The sequence below is a fragment of the Leishmania infantum genome, chromosome 26 (genome assembly GCF_000002875.2).
Source record: "Leishmania infantum JPCM5 genome chromosome 26".
NCBI lineage: Eukaryota > Euglenozoa > Kinetoplastea > Trypanosomatida > Trypanosomatidae > Leishmania > Leishmania infantum.
Window position 1 is genome coordinate 634,492 of NC_009410.2, and position 17,190 is coordinate 651,681.

The following is a 17,190-nucleotide window of genomic DNA, read 5'->3' on the forward strand; positions in this document are numbered from 1 at the left end:
GTATGAACCCGCAACTGTGATTTGAACTCCGTGTACTCAAAGCTACCAACATACTATACACGGGACTGAGCGCTGGACGGTCTTCTGCTGCTGGCTGTGGCTGTGGCTGTGGCTGTGTGTGTGGTCTGTGTGGTGTGTGTGGCGCGCGCATGCGTGATGGCATTGCGATTTAATTATACACCCGAGGCGCGCACAGCGCCGCGGACGAGAACCGGAGTGACTGACTGTGCGCGCTGCTGCCGCTGCTGCACGTGCGCGTGCGCTGCGCCAGTCCACCTTCCTCCCAGCCGCACGTGGTGTCGGCTGCGGCTGCCCACTGCTGTGTGCGTGCGCGTGGCTTGAAGGGTGGCCGAGATGCGAGCGCGCGTGTGTGCGTGTGGATGGGAACCAGGAGTAGCACCGTTGCGGAACACGACCCATTGATCTATCGGCGGACTTGCTCTTGGGAGACGTGCGGTGCTGTGCCCGCCGCGCATTCAAGGTCCCTTGGCGGCGATTATATACCCTCGATGCTGCTTCACAGGATACCCAGCGTGGCCAGAGCTGCTGCTGCTGCTGCTGCGACCCGGCGTGGTGGGTGAGGGCTTTATCTGGTGCTTTTATGCTTTTCGCTTGGTTTGAGCTTAACATAGTGTGGTCCACAGTGAGTAGATGAAGGAGTGGCGTACTGATCTTGAGCGCGCGTATCATGGTTCATGTCCCTTTATTTTCGTCCAACCTTTGCGTGTTTCTCCCCCTTTTTTTGTTCGTTGTCGGTTGTCGCAACGGAGGCCTTTGTGGTCTTTTCGTGCGTACCCGGACCTCATACGCGGATGCTTTATGCTTGTATGAGGGAGCAAAACTCACGTAAACATCCGCGGGCCTTGGTGACCTGTGTTTGTCGTCACTACTTCTTTACCAAAGGGCTGTAGTTCCGCAATAGTTCGATCTCAAAGTCTGTCGGCGAAAGGCGAGGCGCGCAGGGTTCTTCGTGATGAGCCGTCGCCAGAATGGCGGCTCCAAGTCTGCCAACCCAGAGCAGCAGCTGCGTCAGGAGGCGGCCATCTTTCTATCCCCTGACGTGGAGCACGAGTTAGCCCAAATTCTTCAGCGGCGTGAGAGTATCGAAAGGGCTCTGCAGCGCATGGACGTGGAGGTGTACGACTTGGAGACCGCATTCCTGAAGCATTGCGTGTCGCATGGCGGCTCACTCTTCGACGGCTTCGGCCTGGAGCGCCGCGATAATGCGCACCGAAACCCTGTTGCCGTCCTAACACCACTGGCGACCTGTGCGTCTTCGATTGGAGGAGGAGGAAGTGCGATTGCGCCACTCAGCTTTGAGGCCACTCCGGGCTCGTCACCAAGCTCTCTGCTACTCCCCACCGTCGCCAACGGCGAGCACGCGCGCACGTATCGTGTCCTTTCCAGCTTTTTCGGTGCCGGTGGGGCTAGTGGAGGAAGCAACGGCAGCGCAGCCACAGATCTGGCTGTCGCCTCGCACTCTCCGACGTCACTGAAAGCCGCTGGCAGCGTTGCATCACCTTCCGCAGCCGCGACCGTCTTTCAGGTCGGCAGCAAAGGGTCGACGGCACCCGCGTTTCACTACCGCATCCACTTTTTCAGCCCCAGCGAGCGTGTGTTCTCAGCGTGCTCTGTCGGGGCGCTGAGTCGAGTGGAGATTGCCAAGTCGACCCTTGCCGGATCGAGGGGTGAGCCGACCTCCTCGACGTGGTCGACAACGGCTGCTGCAGCAGGGCGCGGCAAAGGCTTGGGAAAACGCGGCCGTTTTAGTAGTGGCGGGGACGAGCTCAGAGGCGGCAGGAGTGGTACCGCATCGCTCTCGAGTGAATTGGAAAGGCGTTCGAATGCGCCACCGTCGCGGCGACATCAACGATACGCGAAGGAAGAAGATGATGCCGATGATGACGATGCTTCAGAGAACGGCAGCGGCGATCGTCGCCGTCGACGTCGCCAGACCGAGTAGCCGACAGGCGGCCGCTAAGACACTCTCTCTATATATCACGATCTATGTAGAGGGGCGTGTGTTGTTGTTTTGGTCGATGCAAGGCGTCTTCACGGCTGTACGAGGTGCTGGCCAGCGACAGGAGATGCAAGGGCGATTCTCTACGTCAGCTGCAACGACAGCAGCGAACCAAAGGTGGCTGCGCATCCAAGTGCTTGTTTCTCTATCTGTCTCTCTGTGTAACATGCATACTTCCATTTCTTGCTCACCGCCCCCCTCCCCCTGCTTGGCTCTGCATGACATTGAGCGTGCAGGCGGCGACTTAACTCAAACGCGAGCCGACAGACATGCCCCTCTCCTCCCGCGTGCCTTGGGGGCCAACCGATATACAAGAGGGCACCGCCGGGCCTTTGTTTGGCGACAAGATGCGGTCACCATGGATGATGTCCTCAATGCCGTGCTCCACCTGCAACCTTCATGCAATGCATCCCCCCTTCCTTTCTGTACGTTGCGCGTCTCTCGCACTGACGTACACACGGACGCACATCTTGAAACCACTCACTACCACCACCCCTCACCCCTCCTCAAGCCCGCGCCAAATCGTACCAGCACGTGGCGCGCACTGATCTCACCTGTTTCTATTTTTAGTTGTGCGCATTATCTTCTGCCATCCCCGTGTGAGTAAGCGCTACAGCCGCAGAGGTGGATAAGAAGGGGGTGGCATCCAGCCAGACGGCGTTGTGCACACATACACACTCACACACAGCGGCAGGGGGCAGATACATCCGCGTAGGGAAGCGGTGAGAGCGTGAAAAGACGCCACGAAAGCCAACAGAGCGAGGGAGCGACAGGAGATCTGCACTAACCGTTAAGCAAACCTACCCCTCTCCCTTCTCTGCCGTGCCTCCCGCCACCGCCCTCCCTTTGTTTCTTCTCTGCCGGCTTGTTTGAATTTTTGCGGAGTTTTGCCCCGTGCTCGCCTGGTCCCTCTCCCTCTTCTTCCGGCTTTCTTCCTCCGTTGCCCAGTGCGTTGAGCGACGAAGCGCTGGAAGCGAACGCAGTCCATCTCGTCTCCTCATCCTCTACCCGCTCAGCGCTGGACAAGCAATCACGACACGGAGCGGCAAGATGACGTCACAGCTCGCCTCACAGCTACAGCGGCTGCAGCAGCGCCCGGATGGGAGCCAGCACCGACTCGCCAAGTCGTTTCTCTTCAGCACGCAGGACGCACAGAGCTTCTCTCGGGAGCAAATTCATCAGCTGGCGTTGAATGGCCTGCAAGCGTTGACAGCGATGGACAATCGGTTCCACCCTTTCATCCAGGACCTCTTTGACGTGAAGCGTGTGCGTCAAGAGCGCTCGATGCTGACGACAACGGAGGACTCCACGCTGCGCGTCCGCCTCGAGCACTTTCTCACGCTCCTCAGTCCCCATCTCTTTCTTACTGCGGCGCAACAGGTGTTGGAGTTCCTGGTGCGCGTTTACGAGGTGCACATCTACGACGTCGCATCCGTGCTGCGCGCCTTCCTGCCGTACCACGATCACAACATCTTTGCCCGCGCACTGCTACTGCTCGACTTGCGTGACACGGGCTTCGACTTCCTCGCCACAAACCAGCTGCGCGGTGCTCCGCTGCTGCGGGAGCACCTCGTGCTTGCATGTGCCGAGAGTCGCAAAGCCGCCAGGCTGGTCTGCCTCACGGTCGCCATGCCGTTCCGGTACGAGATCCGACATCATGCCGCCAACGCCCTCTTCGCCAGCGTTGTGACGCAGCTGACGACGCACAAGGACGCTGAGGCGCTCTGGCGCACGTTTCTGCCGTTTGTGCTCGAGCTGCTCTCTGGCGCCGTTTCGGGCGCAGAGGCTGGCACCGAGGAGTCGAAGCGTGCACGGCAGAGCGACAACGCACGCGGCGGGAGCAGCCGCGTATCAACGGAGTCTGTGGCCACTGCCCTGGTCGTGCTGGCTGCCTGGTCGGCCCACGTGCGCTTCTCCAAAGCCATGCTTATCACCATGCTGAAGCCGATCTTTCGCTACACCACGGCAGCAGCCTTCGCAGCGACAGGCGAGGGCCATCATGGCGCTGGCGTATCCTACCTGCCGGTGCGCGACCTGCTTGCTCTGCTGGAGATCGTGCTAGCGACACAGCACCACGCGCTCTCTGACGTATCCGTGGCGCCGCTCCTTCAGACGCTCTTGACGCTACCGTGGCGCACCTTAGCTTCGCAGCTCCCATTTGCGGAGACGACGATGATGGTGGCAGGCCCCAACGGTGCACCAACAACGTCGCCGCGCCACAGCGCTCTTCTGGCCACGCTGCTGCAGACTGCGCTGGAGCGCCTGAGTAGCGTCTCGGAGGCGCGCCTGCTGCCCTCTGAAGTCGTCGAATTCCTGACATGCGCGGCGGAGGACTTGCCTCTCTCCAACTATATGGTCACGCGCTACCTGCGCGTGCTCATGACCGCAGAGGCTGGCGCAAGCCCGGCAGGCGCCGTGGCCGACACACCGGCACGGGCGGCGGAGGGGGCGAGCAACCAATCGCTGTACTACCGTCTGGCAGTGGCGCTGGAGCGACGGTATGCCATCGTCTTCGACGGCGTGCTATCGGAAGTGCTTCTGCACCCCGAGACGACGGCGGCGGCTACCGCGTTTCTCGCCCGCCACTTCCGCGGCACGCGGTATGGCATGGTCGAGGTGGGCAGCACGCTCTCCGGGGCTACCGAGACACTGCCTTTGTTCGCGTGCCTGCTCCACCCCGTGCCGGAAGTGCGCGCGCTGGCTGCCAAGACGCTTCAGGGTATGCCCACAGCGCAGCTGATAAGTGACGCCAGCACGGCCAGCGGCAGTGGTCAGTCCCTCGTCGATCTGCTGGCGCATGTCATCTCTTATGAGCGCAACTGCACTGCGGCCGAGGCTTTTGTGGCCACCGCTGCTGCGGTGATGGAGCGGCTGGCGGCTCGGTGGTCCAGCGAGAAGTCAATGGGGCGCGACGAGCTTGGCTGCCGTGCTGCGTGTCAACTGGTGCGCTCCGTCTACTCCATGGTGCTGGCGTGGTCGCCTTCGGTGGCCTCTGCCGCGCCGGCAAGCGTGGCAGCACGGGCTGAGGCGCAGCGCCGCGTGGTGCTGCCGCTCGTGACCACTCTCCTGCGGCCGGCTCTACTGACATGGACGAGAGGTGCCGGCGCCATGTCGTCGGCTGCACAGGACTTTCGCACATCAGTGCTCTACCATGCGACTCTCCTGTACGCACAGTGGGCGGGGACACCCTCGGCAGCCATGCAGACCCCAGGCGAAGATGTCGCCCTGGCTGCGCAGGTGGCCAGCGGGCTGGTGGCGACGTTGGAGGCCGGCTGCGGAGGCCCAGACGCTCTGGCCCCGCTTTTCCGCGCCCGCTCCTCATCCGACAAGGAGCAGGATAAGAAGACTGCGAGGAACGGCAGTAGTGGCAAGAGGGAGCGACAACGGGTTGGCCGCCGCTGTATCGCCTCGGCCGAGTCCGACTCCGACGACAGCAAGGAACAGCAGCAATCGCAGGCGGGCAGCAGTGGCCGCAATGGCTGCATCGTAACCGGCGCGCGCATTGCGTGGTTCACCGACCTCATTCAGTGTGATGCCCTACTTGACTCCATCCGCACCGAGGCACAGCGGCGTCTGCCCGATGCCTTCGCTGCCGCGCGCACGGCGGCGCGTGAGGCCGCTACAGACCTCTCCAGCGCTGCATCCTGTGAGGTGGAGGTTGCCGTTGCTCTTGCCGCCGCGCTGCTGCCGGCGATCGGAACAGAAGTGCCCGCCAACGTACTCGAGACGGTGTCTGCTGTCGTGATATTCCTGCATGGCGGCAACGCGGCAAACGACGCCGCGGCCTCGGAGACTGCCATGGCCAGCAGCGCCACCTCCGCTGCAGCCGACGGGGGGTATCTAGATGTGGCTTACGCGACTTTTCTGGACAACGGCAGCGAACGACGCGTTGCTCAGGTGGGCCGTGGAACGGTGGACGCCGCCACGGCGGCTCGTGAGCAGCTGTACGAAGCTCCTCTCGTTGCAAGAGTTGGAGCCGTGCTGCGTGCGGCGCTCACGCGGGTGCTGGCGCGTGCGGCTACGGCGGCCGCTGCTTCCGTGAGCTCGTGGGCGCCGCTCGTGCTGCAGCTTTGCCAAGGCCTCGGCTTCGTCGGCGCTGCGCTGCCGAGTATCGCGGCGCAGCCAGACGTCTTGGCGCCAGCGTATCTCGAGCTAATCAGCAGCATGACTGCCGTGGCAACGACCGCAGAGGTGACAAGCGCCGCCGCTGCGTTGCGCCAGGTTGACTGGTACGCGCTTGTAGCGGACGCCGTGTTTAGCTCAGCAGAGCAGAGCGAGGTGAACGACGCCCCGTACGCGAAACCGATGACCCTCGCCGCTCTTGCACTTGTGCTCTTCCTCCCGCTCCGCGCCCCATCTACGCAACGCCTGGCGCAGCTGCGCGCGCTACAGGATACAGTGGTCACGGCCGGCGCACAGCACGGCAGTACCCGCGGAGGCGCGAACAGACTAACGGGAGAGCAAGTGATTGTTGCCTCCGCCATGCAGCTGCAGCAAGGTACCTCCTCGTCCACATCGACGTCGGCGTGCACCGTGACGGCGCTGAGCTGCCTGATCGAGTGCATGGCTGTGGAGGAGCGCAAGTATCAGCTGACCCCTAGCGCTGCCGCACTCGTATGCTCGCTGCTGAATATGCAGAATGGCACAGACGGCGGTGCGCAGGCGTACGTTGTGCCGGTTGGATGGGCGCACCGCGTCGTTCGGTACTTCTTTCGCAGCCACAACAGTCACGGCGGTGAGCGTGCGCGTGCCGGCTCTTCCGCTGCTGCTGCTGCGGTGCTGTCGCCTGCTGAAATTACACCACAGCAGGTCTGCCTGATCGAGGCTATGCTGCCGCGTGTTGAGGGAATTCTCACCAGCATTGAGAACGTCGACGCAACTTCTCCCTCTTCCTCGACCCGCACCGCCACCGCGGATGCGGCCGACTTGGTCGACGCCGTTTGCAGCCGTCTGCGGCTCTGGGGAAGTGCGAGCGCGAAGGAAGACGCCGTCACCGGCAATGCTTCCGTGAGGCTGGTTGAGCTGCTTCTGAAGCACCCGTATGTGCACGTGCACCACGGCGGCGGTGCTCGGCCCGTGTACCGCTACGCGCTGGCTGCCCTGGCTGTCGGGCTGAGCTACGGTTTGGAGGACCGCCAGTCGACGCAGTCGACCGTCTTCAAGTCGAGGAAGTCGGCCTCCACGGCAGCGTCTCGCAAGGGCGAATACGCATTGTCGGCTGAGTACCAGCGACTGGTAGCGGCGCGGCTGCAGCCGGTGGTGCTGCATGCCATAGATGTCATTGGCACGGATGTGGCCCTGGCGTGCATGGGAACGCTGGGCGGGTACGAGTATTTCTTTCTGCCTCTCGTTGCCTCTGTCGAGAGCGCGACGGCCTCTGCTGGTGGGCATTCGCTCGTGACATCGAAGGCAAAGACAGCCCATGGTTGGCCATCACAGGCGATGAGCACTGGCCGTGAGACCGCAAGTGAAGCCGTTGCCGTGCTGCTAAAGCGTGTACACGAGATGCTCGAGACCCTGGCGCCGTCGACCGCCGCGGCCGCTGACGAGACGCCGTCGGCGAAGCACAATGGAGTAACCGAGCGCGCTGCGGAGGGGGAGGATGGCGCGGCATCCGCGGCATCCGCGCCGGAGGCGCGCTGGCGACCGCCGGCGTCGGCAGCCGTCGCAAACCCGCTAACTTTCGCAGACGCACGGCGTGTGCTGCGTCTGCCGTCTGTGTGCGCCGCTGCTGCCGGAGGCACCGGCAAATGGCCTCTCGGCGCGCTGAGCCACGAGAGCCTGCGCCTCCTCCGCACACTGCTTCGCGTGCTGCCCACCGTCGCCATGGACGAGGAGGAGGACGGCGAGAGCATCTTTGCGCTGGTGATGGAGTGCGTGGAGTTGTACCCGCTTCAAGGAATGGAGGTGCTGCTGCGTCACGCGGCTTCCTCGGCCGTTTCAGACGATGTGGCGATGCTGCCGCGCGTCCAGCAGCTGCGTCTCGGTGCTCGCGGCTCGTTGCAAGTTGAAGGTGTGCTGCGGTTTGTGGAAGCCCTCGTGCACGTGTGCACAGATCAGACTCGGCTGCTGTCGGAGAAGGTGACAGACGGCGCCCATCGCATCAAGAGCCTGCTGCTGCGCGAGATGATGGTGCTGATGGCGCGCCTACTCGTAGATGACCTTAGGGAAGACGACGGCGCTGAGAAGGATGAGGAGGCATCTGCCGCTTCTCTGAGGCGTTCGGAGGTCGCTACCGACGCAACGGAGTGGCGCCAAAGTGAGCTGCACTTTCATGTGGACACAATTGCCGGTCTCCTGCGGGCGACAGAACCGCTTTTGAAGGTGCCGACCGCTACCGCTGCCGCGGCAGTGACTGCCCGCACGAGCGTTGCGGAAAGCAGCACATGCCTGCACATCCCGCTCGTCTCTCTCCTCATAAAGCTGGAGCCGTTCGACCACACGGAGGCGCTTGGCTTCCGCAGCGCGCGCGAAGTATGCCAGGAAATTCTGTCGAGCTTTGACGTACGCACGCAGGTGGAGTGCCTGGGGCAGCTGATGCGCCTTGTTGCCGACCCGGCGGCGCAGCTCAGCTCCGGCGCCAACGCAGGGGAGGATGGCGAGGAGCAGCAGCGAGTGCAGCACCTCTTCCGCCGCATGGTGAAGCCGAATCAGGTCATCAACCGCCAGGAGGCGATTATGCATCTCGTCAATCTGACGGTGAAGTCTGACCTCTTCCTCGAGCCATTCCTCGCCTTGCAGCGTCACGCCCGCTCCAGCCAACCGAGCCGCGCTGCAGAGAGGCGACGCCGGCAGCAGCAGCAGCAGCGCGGCGAAAGGAGCACCGGGGCCGACAAGGCGGATGGGAAGGAGAGCGACGCCGACGAGGAGGCTGAGGAGCAGGCTGAGGGCGCGCCGCAGCGCGAGGACGGCGGCTGCATGGGGCTGCTCGTGAGTGCGCTGGAGCTCTTTGCGCACTACCACGACCTGCACGAGACGACGCGCAGCAGCGCTGCATCGGAGTCGGCGGATGCAGAGGCGGAGGCGTACACATCCTTGCTGGAGCTGCTTGCAGGCAACACACTCGCGTGTGTCCTGGCCGGCATCAACGAGCCAACTTTTGTGGTTTGCCAGCAGCGCCTGCTCGAGGACGAGCGGGCAGCACTGCGCAAGGTTGGACTGGAGGTGCTGCTAGATCGCCTGCACCACTCCTTGCCGACGCTGGAGAATGTCGTGTCTGATGAAGAGATGGAGGCGCATCGACGGCGTCTGCGCGATCCGCGGCAGCGCCTCTCTCTAGTGGATCTGGTGCGCATCAAGGCCCGCCCTCTCACGACGAAGCGGTCGATCCAGCTCTTTCCGCTTCTGGTGGCGGAGATCAAATGCAGCCTGGCTCAGTTCCACGCGGCAGCGCAGTCCACCAACGCCGCAGGCGAGCTGCTCATCACGGCGCAGCTCGGCATCGCGGCGGTGGAGGAGCTCATCCGCATTGTCAGCAGCGGTGGCAGCTTGCAGTCGGAGAAGACTTTGCTCAACGCCAACCGCAGCAAGCGTGTGACGGAGGCGGCCCTTGTGAAGCTGTTCGGCAACCGCAGCCGCGTCGCCGCGGTTCACGAGCTGGTCGATTTAATCTGCAATCACTGGATGCCGCTGCTGACACGCTGCGAAATGCGGCTGCGTTCTCGTGCAGAACAACCCGGCACGGACGGCGGTGCATACGACTCGACTGCTGCGTCTCGCTCGGGTGCTGAAGAGAACGTGCTGGGCTGCATGACGTGCCTCGTCACGGCACTGGCGACGATCACGCAGGTGATGGGGACGGCCTTCGCATCGACTCACTGCCTCCACCTGCTGCACACGCTCGTGTCCGCCGGCGTGTACCAGGTTTTGGAGATGCCCGGCGTCGTGTCTCGCAGCGAGGCTGGGGCGCTTCTTCGCCACAGTACTCTGTCCTCGATGATTCGCTGCTTCCCTGCGTGCTGGCAGATGACTCAGCCGTACCTTCCCTCCATGCTCTTCCTTGCAACGCACCTGAGGAACGTGACGGACGCGGAGTCGCACTATCTCTGCGCAGAGATGCTGGCAGTGCTGGAGGCTGTGATGGAGCCGCAGCTGCTGCTGGACGCCGGCAGAGCGTGTCTGCAGGGCCTCCCGTACCTTAACGGGGCTGTTGTTCCGGCATCTGAGCAGCATCAGCTGACAAACCTCGCCGCCGAGGCAGCCGCGTCTGCCAGCGAGCCCGGAAAGGCGAAGAAGGGCACCGTGCGCGTGCGACAGATCCGAGCACAGGTGCACACGCATTCCTTCGCCCTTCTCTTTACCTGCTTCGAGCGCCGTGTCGAGAACATGAGCAAGGAGGAACTGCTGCACATGCGGACACTCACGGAGGGTACGACCCCTCAGCAGAACTTCTGGCTGGCCGCTTTCCAGTCCCTCGCGAGTGCGCCGTCTGTTCCGTCGAGCGAGGCGGTGATGCCAGCGCTACAGGCCTTCACCGTCTTCTTGCTGAAGTTCAAGGCGAAGCACAGTGTTCGGCTGCTGCGCATTGTTGCGGACTGGGCCTTTGCGGAGTCGAGCGGTGGCGTGGCCGGAGCGTCGCGCAAGCACGCAGCCGGCCCCGGTGACTCCGCCAACACCGCGGCCGAAGAGGAGCACAATGGCCGCGGTCACGACGGCGCGGCGCAGTCGATCTCGCGCGTGACGCTTCAGTCCTGGATCGTCTTCTTCGCCCTCAGCAACCACCTGCTCGGTAAACTGGGCTCCATCCTCGACTTCGCCTTCCCCATCTTCCTCCCTCACGTCGTCACTGCCTTGCGCACGTACTGCGCAGCGACGGCAACGGCGTCCAAGTCGATGAGCTCGCTTGTGGCCTTGGCGCTGGAGGGCGCGCTGGAGTGCATGCGCAACATGGCGCTTGCTCAGACGCCAGGGCCCGATCACGACTACAGCATCCAGGTCGACGTCTATTTCGCAAAGGCGGATGTCTTCCCGAGTGTGATGCCGGCGTTGGTACATCAGCTACACAACCTGCACTACCTGGAGGACAGCCAGCGCGACTACCGATTCCGCGTAGAGCACAACGTCATTCCGGCTATCCGTGCCTTCATGGCCTGCCTTGGATCCAGCAAGCTGCAGAGCAGGACCCAGGCCGAGGTGGTGCGTGCCCTGCGTCACCCCAGCCGCCACGTACGGCGCGAGGCGCTCATCTGTCTCGACGGCATCTACGCCGACGGTGGTGACGAGCTGGCGTCGCGGCTCATGGCGGAGATGCTGCCGACTGTCGTCGAGCTAACCGAGGACCGCGACGACACTGTGGTTGAGGAGGCTCGTAAGCTCTGCAACAACCTCTCGCACATGACCGGACAGGACGTCCTCTACGCGATGAGCTAACCGTCTGTTGAGTGCCGCTAAACCAGCTGCTCATCCACGTCACTGCGCCGGCCTCTTACCCTTCCCCTCTCCCCCCCACACCCCGCATCGGCACTCGCTTGACTCTCCGTAAAGCATCCTTCGCTCCTTCTTGTCTCTCATCGCTGGTGAGTGCGCGGTGTAACATAAGTGTGAACTCGTCTAAGTGTTAAGTAGCTTCTCTTGTGTGCGTACGCTGAACATGTCTGTCTCGCTCCACGGCCCATGAGGCCGTAACAAGCACGTATGCATATACATTCAGATATATATAGGCACGCTGAGAGACACCGCTGTGCACTACCGCAGAGTGTCGCACCGACGCCTGCGCGCGCATATGCGTGCGCCTGTGCGCGCGAGGCGCCTGCTTGCATCGAGTCGTGTCGTCGTTTCTCGCTATGTCGGTACCATGAATGCGCTCGCAATCTACGGGAAAGACGTGCCATGGCCGACGGGTGCCTCTCCTCGCCGTGGTGTGTGGAAAGCTGTGCCGCCTCTCCGTTTCCAGCGTCATCATCACTCCGCCCACAACACCGCTGCTGCCCCTTCCTGTACGTTTGCACACATTCTTGCCCGACAGCCGCCAGCCAGGACGGATTCTCTTCCTCTTCCTCCTCTGCAGTTGACAGCCGCACTCGTGTACTCGCGCTATCGACTTTCTCCGTTTTTTTCTCCTGTTTTACGTTGAGTGCTTTGGCCGATGCTTCTTGTCTCCCACGCACTCCCTCCTCATTCGTGTGCGCGTGTCTCTCTGTATTCGATGGCTTTGCTAAGCCGTGCCATCGACACTCAAGCCCCCTCTTGCCCTTATTCTCTCCTTTTGCGCCATGACAGCTCAGGCGAAGCTCGCAAGACGCGCACCCAAGGCGGTGGCTGCAAGCAAGAAGGCGCCCAAGGAAGCGCCGTCTTTGCCCAAGTCCACTTCCGCCTCGCTGGGGCAGCGTGCCCAGGCTGCCTCAGCGCCTCTGCAGAGCGCTGAGTCTGTGCAGGTGTACCTGCGCACCGTCCCCACCCCGCTGGGGCCGTTTTCGCTTTACGTGGATGCTGATGGCGCCGTCCGCTTCTGCCACTGGCGGCGCAGCGCGCCTGGTGACGCCGCCGCGCTTTGCGCCGAGGCGCAGGAGGTGTGCGCCACAATGCAATCCCGCTGGTACAAGCGCACGCCCGTGACGGTGGCGGGTGTGTGGGCCGATGGCGCTGACGGGGCGTCGGGGCTGCCTGGAGAACGCGCAGTGACGCTCATGAGGAATTATTTCAATCCTTCCACGGCGAAGGCTGGCCGACCAGAAGAATTGGAGCGCCTCCTGCTGCAGGTGCCGATCATTTATCCGCCTGCCTCCGCCTTCATGGCGCAGACGTGGGCGACGCTGCGCCACACTGTTCCCTCCGGCAAGACCATCTCCTATAAGGGTCTGGGGGTCCGTGTGAATAAGGCACTGAATCTGCCTGCCTCGGCTGCAGTGGCGCCACGCGCCATTGGTGTGGCCATGGGGGCCAACCCCATACCCGTCATTGTGCCCTGCCATCGTGTCTTATCGTCGACGAACTCGCTATGCGGGTACGGGCTCGGGCTGCGTTTCAAGGTTTGGCTACTACGACACGAGCAGGCGGGTGCTGCGACCAACAAGCTGCGCGTAGGCGAAGAGGAGACTGCTGTGAGCACTGCGGCTTCGCGCCGTTGATGACTGCAAAGACTTACGCGGGGGCAGACAGTTCCAGTGGCCCCCGTCCCCCTTCCCCAACCCTAGACTTTCCAGTGCTTCGCCAAAACTATCGGTCTCTCTAGCCCGCGAAAGGGCGCATAAGCGTCGGTGTCTTCAGCGCACTAGACGAATTCAGCACACGCGCACACGCACACACATACGTCACCACATATACACCCCACACATCCCGCTCCTGTCCCTTCTACATCTGTCTGCTTACGTCTCCTGCATCGCGACCTTCCTGACCACCTCTGGTCTTCGCTCTGCTACTGTGTGCAACCACCACCGTCTCTCGATTATCACCGGGGGCGCCTTTTATTGTTCGGCGTTGAGGACAGTCTCTCCCGTCTTTCCTTTTCATCGTCGTTTCTGCGCGTGTGGAGAGGCGTCACACCCCGTGGTGACAGGACCCGCGCCAAGTGCGCCCCCAGTTGTGCGACGCCTTCACCGCTACGCCGTATCCTTGCTGATTTGTTTCTCACACGCGCATGCTCAGGTCTCTCTTATTTTTTTTTCTCTCTGCAAGCTTGCTCAGCCACCCCGCACACCGCGACTCCTCACCACCTCATGCTGAATGGCATTGCTCGTGTTGTGCTCGTCAGCGCGACTGTGTTTGGTGAGCTGAAGGGGCATGATGGTGTGCTGTGCCCGATTTATATGCTCGAAAGAGAAGGGCGCTGTCTCTTACCCCTCGTACGTGGCCGCATGGGCAAGCACAGAGAGAGAGTCGCCAGTCTCCAGAGATGATTGCGACCAAGAGTGCACACCAATTAGGCGGAAACAACCATACAACTCCAACCCGGCATCATAGCAAGAGAAGAGGAGCACAAGAATATCAACGCCGCCCGCACACACGCGCGCATGTGTGCGCCGATGTGCTACACGATCAGTGACCGCCTTCCACTTGGAGGTGGGCTCAAGGAGGGTTAGAAGGATGGAGGGCCAACAAGGCGCCCACGACTCGTGAGGGGATGAGAGGTTGGAGGGCAGGTCTTCAGGCGTCAATGCATGCATTCGCGCTTCACCGTTTTCTGAGAAAATCCTCTTTCCGCTAACGACGGGCGGACACGCATCTCGCAGTGCGTGGCATCACAGGGTCCAAGTGCCCCCACACTCTGCGTCGGGGGAGGCCAGGTAGCTCCCCCTCCCCCGTCACCCCTCCCTCCATCCCTGCCCATGCCGAACCACTTCTGGTGGTGGCAGGGCCAGGTGGCTACGACGTTGGGGTGGGGGAGACAGAGCGATGCACCGCCACTGATGTCGGCGGTGAGGCCGTGGATGGCACCGCGTTGGAGCCACCTGCGAAGCGAATGGCGTGCGTGTGGTGTCTGGGTGAGAGGCCGTGCTCTCAGATGGCTGGGCCAGCGCATGGCTGCAGCGCGTGCGTCTACGGCTGCTCGGCACCGTGCGATGGGTGCCGGTGAGGCAGGTCTGCAGGGGGTAGAGCGCCGTTTGGGTTCATGCTGTATGACAGAGAGCGGCTACGTGGAAGAACGAAAAAAGCGGCGCACCACCATCACCGTCTCGCCCTCCTCCCCCTCACTTCGTCGTCTCTTCTCTGCTCACCCCGTGGCAGCGGTGGCAACGCAATATCAACGTGCCACCTCAGCTGCGCTACTCTTACCGCTTGCTGCGTTGTCTCACTCGCATCTCCTCTGCCTCCCCGCCTCCGCTTCTGCTCCGCGCACTTCGCGTCTTTATGTCTGTGTATCTTCTGTGTTGCGATGCCAGTGCACGTCTCCGCCCTCCCATTGGCTGTGACGGCGCGTGTGTGCCTGGCTGAGCCCGTTGCCCGAGGCCTCCCCGTGTGCACTGCACTGCAAAGCCCTGCTCATTCCCCGCTCCTCTCCAAGTAGCGCGGGTCTCGCAGGGAGACACGACGCGCAAAGACGTAGGAGGGGGAGGTGCTCGCTCAACAAAACGAGCTGACCGCGTACAACTGCTTTCACCTCGCCCGCCACCCTTCCTGCTGGGGCACGCACGCCTGTTGTGCCCGAGTAAGAGAGAGCGCTTATCGAGATGCCTCAGCCTGGTGCCAGCCACAGCAGATCCACTATTGGGGCAGCGGTCGGCTTCACTGTGCATCTGGTTTGCCCCCACTGTGCCAAGGAGTTCACCGGCAATTCCAGCACGAGCGGCGTGCGCAGCAACTACCGACGCCACCTTCTCACCCACACTGGCGAGCGGCCCTTCCCATGCTCATATTGCCACCAACGCTTTACCACGAAGCCAAACCTCCGCCGGCATGTGCGGCTGGTTCACCCGCTCCAGGCGACCCCGTCTACCCAGGTACGCCACCCAGACGGCAGAGAGGCCGCAGAAGATGTGGCGGCAGCCGCACCCCCACCGCTGCCGGAGATGCACCTGCCTCCCGCCACCACGGCGAATGTAGCACCGCCTGCCTCCGCCGGAAGTACAGCAGCAACAGTCAACGTAAAACCTGGCCCGTCCTGCCCGCTGCTGCTGCCTCGGCGAGCGGACCCTGCCGCCTTCACCTGTGAGGACTGCGAGTTGGAGATCTGCAGTCGCGCCAAGCTGCGTCGGCACAGGCGATACTACTGCCCCTTTCGCGAAAACATCTTCGCCGACCCGGTGAAGGACGCCGTGGACCTGTATTGGACGCAGCAACAACAGCGGGGACACCGACACCGCTACGTCAGTGTTAGCAGCAGCGGCGACAGCGATGAAGTTGACCTCGCCGAAGAGGACACGCACAACGGTGGTGGTGATCTCACCTCGTCAGTGGATGAGCGCTTCAGGCGACGTAGTCGCACGACAAGTGTGCCACTAGCACTGACAGAGGGGGAGCGGCATTATCTATCTCACGTCGCGGAACGAAGTGGGCTGAAGTTTGTCGAGGACGCTTACGCCAGCGACGTAAGCGCCGACGACGGCCTCCACGGCGGCATGTTCTCCGACACCTCTTCGTCGTCCACGTCGAGTCGATCCCCTTATCGGGCGACGGTGGCGCCACTGGTCCAGCGGCATCCGCGCAGTCCCGCAAGGGTACGTTATGCTTTGCCGTCACCGAAACACACCCCGCTGCACGGCCCCCTCGCGTCCCCATCTCCCTCTCCCAACGGGCGGGTGCTGCGCAGCTCACAGACTACTGCTTCTGCGTCTTTGCTTGCTTTGCCAAACACGTCTCCCCTGATCCGCCACGCCGGTGGCGTCGATCGCCTCTTGAACGTGGGCAGCGGTACCCCAAAAAGCGAGAGCACCGCGGCAGAGGACGCAAAGGACGACGATGAGGATGATATGATTGGTGCGTGGCGACCGGAGGATCTTCGGCATCTGCATCACCACCGACGGGGCAGCGGGCACCGGCGCGAGCGCCACATTCTGCAGAAGCGGCTGCGTGCGCAGGAGGGGGCGTTGATGGCGTTGGCCACCGATTCGCTACACCGACAACCATGCAAGCTGCGTGTCGCTCGTGCAGGCGCAGCGCCGTGCGGCAGCGACGCAGCGGTGGGAGAGGCGGAGGCGACGCGCCTCCACGTAACTCCGTGTGCTGATGGCGCGCACCCCAGTACCTCCACAGCTGCGGCAGCCTATGCGTACATGGGGCCTTCACAGTCGCTGCTCACTCCGCAGGTGGTAGCTCAGGCGGAGAGCTTGCTTGTCCTTAATTGGCGCCGTCCGCGGCGCGGAAAGGACGGTGCTGCGAACGCGTTTGTATGCCCATACTGCGCTGACTACACAACGCTGGCCAGCCAGCGTGGGTTGCGGGCACATGCGATGCGGATGCATGCCGAGGAGGTGGCCAAGGCTCGCGCGCGCGTTGTGGAGGCGGAGGCGGCACCGGTAGAGGAAGGTCTCGGACACGAGTCAGGAGAAGGCAAGACGTTGCCTTGAGTGATGAACACAATCCTAGTGGCGCGCGCTTAGGGGAGACTAGAGACTGTGCCCATCGGTACTTGCACTGTGCTTGCTTTTCAAAGCAGGAAAGGTGCTGCTGGGGTCCGTGGGCACGGGTGTCTGCGCTCGTTCCCCACCCGCATACACGCTTCAATCGTTTAAGCACTGGCGGGGGTGCCGCCCTCCGCAGGTTTTGAGCCGCGCTCTGCTGACGGGGTCAGCGAG

At 62.7% G+C, this 17,190-nt stretch overlaps 4 protein-coding genes across 4 annotated transcripts; all 4 read left to right on the forward strand.

Annotated features, from left to right (window-relative positions):
* Positions 1 to 973: 973 nt before the first annotated feature.
* LINJ_26_1780 (hypothetical protein) lies at positions 974 to 1,963 on the forward strand (the record flags this gene model as incomplete). The annotated part of the gene is made up of 1 exon (XM_003392568.1): positions 974 to 1,963. The coding sequence occupies one exon, from the start codon at positions 974 to 976 to the stop codon at positions 1,961 to 1,963; it is 990 nt and encodes a 329-aa protein (XP_003392616.1).
* Positions 1,964 to 3,070: 1,107 nt separating this feature from the next.
* On the forward strand, positions 3,071 to 11,389 carry LINJ_26_1790 (conserved hypothetical protein; the record flags this gene model as incomplete). Its single annotated transcript, XM_001470486.1, has 1 exon — positions 3,071 to 11,389. The coding sequence occupies one exon, from the start codon at positions 3,071 to 3,073 to the stop codon at positions 11,387 to 11,389; it is 8,319 nt and encodes a 2,772-aa protein (XP_001470523.1).
* Positions 11,390 to 12,231: 842 nt separating this feature from the next.
* LINJ_26_1800 (conserved hypothetical protein) lies at positions 12,232 to 13,086 on the forward strand (the record flags this gene model as incomplete). Its single annotated transcript, XM_001470487.1, has 1 exon — positions 12,232 to 13,086. The coding sequence occupies one exon, from the start codon at positions 12,232 to 12,234 to the stop codon at positions 13,084 to 13,086; it is 855 nt and encodes a 284-aa protein (XP_001470524.1).
* A 2,379-nt stretch (positions 13,087 to 15,465) lies between these two features.
* On the forward strand, positions 15,466 to 16,962 carry LINJ_26_1810 (conserved hypothetical protein; the record flags this gene model as incomplete). The annotated part of the gene is made up of 1 exon (XM_001470488.1): positions 15,466 to 16,962. The coding sequence occupies one exon, from the start codon at positions 15,466 to 15,468 to the stop codon at positions 16,960 to 16,962; it is 1,497 nt and encodes a 498-aa protein (XP_001470525.1).
* Positions 16,963 to 17,190: the final 228 nt, after the last annotated feature.